At 37.2% G+C, this 6,524-nt stretch overlaps 1 protein-coding gene across 3 annotated transcripts; it reads left to right on the plus strand.

Annotated features, from left to right (window-relative positions):
* Positions 1-95: 95 nt before the first annotated feature.
* On the plus strand, positions 96-6,154 carry LOC122009283 (probable receptor-like protein kinase At2g47060). 3 transcript variants are annotated; one of them, XM_042565388.1, is made up of 9 exons: positions 96-293; positions 465-732; positions 986-1,087; positions 1,774-2,033; positions 2,106-2,232; positions 2,622-2,895; positions 4,458-4,590; positions 4,691-4,777; positions 5,953-6,154. In XM_042565388.1, the coding sequence occupies exons 3-9, from the start codon at positions 1,018-1,020 to the stop codon at positions 6,058-6,060; spliced, it is 1,059 nt and encodes a 352-aa protein (XP_042421322.1). In that variant the 5' UTR covers positions 96-293; positions 465-732; positions 986-1,017; the 3' UTR covers positions 6,061-6,154. The 3 variants fall into 3 exon arrangements, with proteins under 3 accessions (XP_042421322.1, XP_042421321.1, XP_042421323.1); XM_042565387.1 differs by lacking the exon at positions 465-732; XM_042565389.1 differs by lacking the exon at positions 465-732 and having other exon boundaries at positions 4,458-4,584.
* Positions 6,155-6,524: the final 370 nt, after the last annotated feature.

A 6,524-nucleotide genomic window follows, 5' to 3' on the forward strand; every position in this document is an offset into this window, starting at 1 on the left:
CGCGTCATCGGACAACCCCTACCATCCGTCCACAGTAAATTGACGAAAATACCCTTTCGACGTTATTATTTCCTGTCGCTCCATCCCCACCGGCCACCGCGGAGCAGTTATAACGTGAGGCGACTTTGCAAAATGAAATTAGGGAGGTGACTAGAAGGAGCAGGTGACTGGAACGCAGAAGCCGCCGCTTCCAGTCTTCTATTGACCATTTTGCTGCCGGAGGTGTCTCCTCCAGTCCTCCTCCGCCGTCTGCATCTAGCGCGCTTCCATATACCTCCCCGCTTGTCCGCCAGGTACCTATTTGTATGTCAAACCTCGATCGTTACCAGAATGAGTTTGTGCTGCGATCGGATACTTGGAGTTAGTTTGGACTTGAATCATCCAGTCGATGATGCTACTTAAGATGCTACGATGAATTGATAATAGAACCTAACATTCCTTCATCCATCGTTGTTTTGCCATAGATTGCTTCCTAATGGTGAAGAAAAAGGAGAATGCCGTAACAGACATTTTCCAAACAGCAGATGCTAAGCAAGATTGAGAAAGACGAAAAGCACTCTACCCTTTCAAATCTAATAAACATCCTTGCAGTTTTTATTTTTATTTTTGTAATTTTCCTTTTTTTAAAAAAAAGAGAGGAATTTGATGAGTATTTCCCTTAGACGCTTATGTCTGTTCATGACATGCAAGCTTTCGAGTGAAGTGCCAGTTGTCCACTGTGATCAAACTTTGGTGAGAACTTGTATTTTGTTGTTCAGATCATACTTTTTTGGTCGAAATCATGTTTACTTTTGCAGAATTTATATGTTTTTAATCCCCTTGCATGGCCGTCTTCTATCCTTGCCAAGCTAAATGCCTTTTCCAATTTTTCTTTCAAATGTATAGTTGTTCTGAAGAGTTGCGTTTTTACGTTTATATGGTTTAAATGTTGGAAGCAAATTGCTGATCTCAAGCCCTCCTTTTTTTGGTGTTGTGGGTATTTCAGTATAGAGGCAGCCACTTCAAATTAAAGGGACCATGTGCTTGATTATAAAAAATATTGGCCCTCGGCGTCGAACTCCTCATAAACTGACAACAAAAGGAAAAGGTAATATCAGGAGTAAACATCTGAACATATTATTTACCCTTCTTTAGAGGAACTAAAAATTTCTTTTGTAGGATTGGATTAATAATTACTGATACATACTGTTGTTTGGGAATTACTCTTGTTGAAATGCTGTCAGTTTTTTTTCGTAACAGCCTTTGCAATCCAAGTACCACTTAATGCTGTTAAAATGCCTTGTTTTCTCTTAATTTGTATGCCGGTCACAGAAGAGTGTAGCATTTGCCGGTTTCGGTTTTCATTCTTGTCTTCCCATTCATGATGAGTTAGTTAGAGGCTACATGATTGGGTTGGGTTGTGCCCACGAGATATCTCGCTTGTTTCTATTTGTTTGATCAAATCAGATTTATGCTAGCACCTTGATCATTCAAAAAATTCAGCTTTTTTGTTCTGCCCCAACATGGCTAGGGTTAATTAGATTAAAAAATATATATTATGATATCATAATTGTTATTTCAATCATATCTATTTAGAATTTTTTTTCTGTAATTTCACATGAAACATCTGGTGAAGGTGCTTCAAAAATTATAAGCCCTTTCTGATACACTCTATTTCTTATAGCATCATAAGGTAATAACTTCCTTTTCAAATGATAACATGTTAAAAAATTGATTCTTCCACTCACATACTTCACAACCACTAAATACTAAGTTTTATTTAACTAAATGCAGGAGACAGTGATGTAGATCATCCTTCACTGTTGCTTTCAGACAATAGAATTCAAGCAAAACCTATTAGACTCCTACCGATTGAGGTTCCTGCCATTCCCACAGATGATATAAAGGTCATTATGCAAAAATTGGGCAATGTAACTTCTGATGGATCGAGTTTATACACAAGAGTTTACTGTGATACATTAAGAAATGGGCAAAAATCTGCCATAAAAATGTTAGATGATTCTGGGAAAACAGATCAAGAATTTCTCACACAGGTAAGTATGACCAATGCTGCTCACTTGTATCATTTTGTTCAAACTTTATTTTTATTATAGTGAAACCCACAGGTAGCAATGACAGAAAGCTTGCAGCATGAAAATATAGTGAAACTGCTTGGTTATGGTTTTTTTGGGAATACCCGGTTCCTTGCTTACGAATTTGCTGACATGGGATCCCTTCATGATATCTTGCATGGTATAAAATGGTTCCATCTTGTGACCTTAATACTCATTGAAACTATGTATTAACTCATTTCATGACTGGTAAAAAAAATTCTTTTTTCATGTATGGTACTCTTTTATCAGGAACAAAATATTTTTACACTATGAAAGTCGTTAGATATAATATTTATCAAAAAGATTTCCTTTGTATGATCCGCACAGAGATACCTTAAATGGTCATTTAACCACTAACCTATATCAGGATCACATCCAATGCACAATCTTTGTCTCTTGGAGATATCTTTGCTATCTTAGACGGTAAAAAAATAATGGCAAACCTTGGTGTCTTATTGTTACTGATTTTTGAGTTTTAATTTCCAGATGATCATTGTGCTTTGTTAACAAACTGCATATTCTATACAGGAAAAAAAGGCGTCGAAGGGGCATCCCCAGGTCCCCTATTGTCATGGTCTCAAAGAGTTAAAATTGCTCTAAGGGCTGCAAAAGGACTTGAATACTTACATGAGAAAGCAAAATCTCCAGCTATCCATTGTGCAGTCAAATCCAGCAATATACTTTTATTTAGTGGTGATGTTGTGAAATTAGGGGAGTTTAATCTCTCCATTAAGGCTCCTGGCACAGGATTGAGTCTTTGGTCTGCCCAGCCTCTTGGAAATTTTGTTTATCAAGCTCCTGAGTAAGTTTGTCTAAATTTTCTTTTTCAGTAGATCAAAAAGCTTGTCATTACTTTAATTTCTGTTAGCAAATACTTGCAATGGGTGTGGTGTTTCAGCTTAGATTTGAGCAATGAAATTACTATTATTTGAAAGAAAAAAGATCTGTTGTCCAATTATGAATGTTCAAGATCACTGCCAATTAAAGATAAGCTTATTGAAATTGGTAAAATTTTATTTCTTTCTTAGCTTATGAAAAGAAAGGAAAATCCAAAGCATTAGAAACCCAACAAATGAAAATCAGATGAGGAAGCAAGTGTCCTTGTTGAATCGATGGTGAATAAGCTATTAATGCTAAAAATAATGTCTTTTTTCTTGTTTTTTAATATTTCCTTCCCTTATTTATTCCTTTGGATACCAGAGGATAGAACAAGAAAATTCAACTCCCCAAACCAACTTATGATTGGTATTGATTATAAACATATGACCTATATGACTATTTCACTAACCGTGATCATAGAAATGTTGCACTAAAAACACAAATTCGGAGTCATGAAATCCACTCACTGATAGATTCAACTTGCACTTTGATTGATGCCTTCTTTCGATATGATAATCGATGACAATTGTTTACTCCATTTAGGAGTGAACAAAAAAAGAACTGTTTGATGAAAACCAGAGTTGGTATCTTTATTGTTTTCTTTTAGACTACATATGTCCATCAATCAGGTTTCAGACCTTTATTCTGGATGTTAATCAATATGCCATATTGATTGCCCCAACATGCATCAGCAAAATGATATTTTTGCTAACACCGACAGCCTACACTTGGTACCTATACTGTACCGAAAAGGGTAGGGAAATCATGCTGATTGGGATTTCTACAACAAAAATCACAGCAGGTCTTGAAAGATCAGGCGAAGTGTTTAGCCTCCTTTATTGCCTTTTGCTTTCCTTCATTCTGTTAAGGTTGATTTTAACAAATGACTAGGCCTTCCAGATGGGCGATTGGAGTAGGTTTTTGTAGGGTCACCAAGCTCGGTGAAAGATTTTGGCTTGATAATATAGCTGGATGTGGGGGTTGTGGCGAAGTTCATCTTCTTGACAACTACTGCACACTGTCAAAAAAGAGGTGGTTTTCATGTTTTATAGGCCTTATGATTGATGTTTATACTGCCAAAACATGTTGCACACCTGGACCATGACATGGAAGCTGAGCAGACCACCTCTGTTGACGTCATACTGGGCCACAGATCGGGTGAGGTGGCAGGCATGCCAAGTCCAAGTGGCATCGTGGGAGTATGTTAGGATACATGTCGATCTTCCATTGTTTGATTAGGGGGGTGTGGTTGCCCGTCTCAATTTCTAACTGTTGGCTCGGTTAAGGAAAGGAAATGGCAGGGGAGAGCTCCCCCCTGCACACGCTTGCACTAGTGGGAGAGAATAAGCTATGGCTTCCTCCAGCTCATACGTGATTACTGATTATATCCTCGACAAGCTGCATCTGTTGTAGTAGCAGAAGTATATTGTGGATACTGGATAGAACCAAAGACCTTATGCTGAAGCTTTGTTTCTTGGATGGCAGGTTTGTTGCCATTGGACAGCTAACTTCCAAGAGTGATGTTTACAGCTTTGGCGTTGTTCTTTTAGAGCTTTTGACTGGTCGTAAGCCCCTCGATCGGAGTAGACCACATCAAGAGCAGAGTCTTGTGGTATGGGTATGTCTATTACTTGTTTCACTTCACAAACAATGTGCACAACCTTCATTCTTGAACTTATACTACTACAAATACAATCTTTTTGAACTACCATTTGCAGACAGCAGATAAGCTAACTTACGATAAGGTGGGAGAAATTGTAGATAACAGGCTAAGAGGAAAATACCCTCCCAAGTCAGTGGCATGGGTAAAACTTACAAATTCCCATGCTGCTTTTTCATTCTTATTGCCTGCGTTATGATTAGCATATATCATTGACAACTTTCTGTTCTATTTTCCACCTTTTTTCTCCTGTTACTAACCAATATTTTCAACTTTTTCTTGTAATATTTGCTCTATCTTATGCCAACTGATTGACTTTTAGTGCCATAGATGGTAGTTAATGAATACGAAGCAAGTTTACTGGACATCTGTGTGATTCCAATTAGATTACATGACTAATACTATAATGGTTTGTTTACTTCATAAGAATAGTTATCCTATTCTCTGTGAATTTTCATAAACTATGTATTCATATGTTTAGTTCCAAAATGAAGTTGGAATATCATTTTTTAGAGAATCATGATTGAAATATTAGTTTCTATAGAATTGTGATTCCCTAATCATAAGGAATAGGTATTCTGAGAATATTTATTCTTGCTATATATATAGTTGCAACACTAGCGCACTAACATTCCGACAAACTAAATATAGGATCAAATAGAGCATTTGTATTACGTCACGAACCAAACTCAGCATATGTATTAATATTTCATTCTTTGTTAGTTTCGTTAATTGAGTTCACTAGGAATAGTTAGCCACACACACAAACATTACTACAAACTAAAGATAGGATCAATTGAAGCATTTATCTTATTTCATTTAAGTAAACTTAATATCTATTCTTTGTCAATTTCGTTCCTTATGAATAGTTTTCTATTTCCTTGGCAATTTTATTCTGTGAACTTACCACAAGCTCACGCGCCATTAGAATCCTGTAATGATCATACTATATTTTGATCAGAGCATATTAATACTAAGAGAACAAGAAGGAAAGGTAAATAGTTCACCTCGCCTTCTTCAAGCTAGGATACAACTGAACTACCTGCAGTGGTCCCAGTTTATGTTTTCGGTGATGTTTTGTTTTCAAAATTCTATTGTTTGTGCTGTCCAAGCCAAAACATTGGTTTATGGTTTTCGATCTCATTGCGTGCTTATTTTTATCTCTTAATGATTCCAATATCGAAAAGGTTCAGCGTTTGTTTTGTGTTGTGAATTCAATAGTCATGTTTGAAGTTAATTGTTAAGCTTTATCCTAAAACTAGGGTTGTTAAATATTCGATCACTTTTCTCTTTCTCTTTTCATGCTCTCCGGAGGAGCAGATGGCCACCATCGCTAGTGCGTGTTTGCAATTCGACCAAGATCATCGCCCAGAGATGAGTCATGTTGTCAAGGCACTAAGGAGAAATGAATCCTTGATGTGTTCATAGATGCTGAAGCACGATGGAATGTTTCCTTAATGCAGAATGTAGATGATATACTCAGAATTTGAACTGCGCTAAGTATTTGATGTAAGTTTCTTTATTCTCACTGCATTTCGCATGAAAGGCCTCACACACATAATCGTTTAGTTATTTGATATATATATATATATATATATATCACTTGGCGACTAGGATTCATAAACTCTAGTATTTAATCTGGAGATATAGAGTTTGAATCCTGGGGAACACAAAAATCTACTGACTAGGGATGGAAAGTCCTAGTGAGTAACGACACGACCGAGGATCGTCGGATGAGGGGATTCGGAGAGGGAGGAGAAGGAAGCGATGAGGAGCCGAGGGTCGTCGGATGAGGGGATTCGGAGAGGGAGGAGAAGGAAGCGATGAGGAGAGGAGTCGACGCTGCTTCAGTTAGGGTTTGTGGAGAGTTGTTTTTTCTTTTACCTATTGTT

The sequence above is a fragment of the Zingiber officinale genome, chromosome 8A (assembly GCF_018446385.1).
Source record: "Zingiber officinale cultivar Zhangliang chromosome 8A, Zo_v1.1, whole genome shotgun sequence".
Taxonomy (NCBI): domain Eukaryota; kingdom Viridiplantae; phylum Streptophyta; class Magnoliopsida; order Zingiberales; family Zingiberaceae; genus Zingiber; species Zingiber officinale.

What these genes read in the sequence shown, in the direction of transcription:
- LOC122009283 (XM_042565388.1), top strand. Translation starts at nt 1,018, where the DNA reads ATGTGCTTGATTATAAAAAATATTGGCCCTCGGCGTCGAACTCCTCAT. An exon ending in ACTGACAACAAAAGGAAAAG is followed by an intron (nt 1,088 to 1,773) that starts GTAATATCAGGA and finishes AACTAAATGCAG; the next exon opens with GAGACAGTGATGTAGATCAT. An exon ending in CTCCCAAGTCAGTGGCATGG is followed by an intron (nt 4,778 to 5,952) that starts GTAAAACTTACA and finishes CCGGAGGAGCAG; the next exon opens with ATGGCCACCATCGCTAGTGC.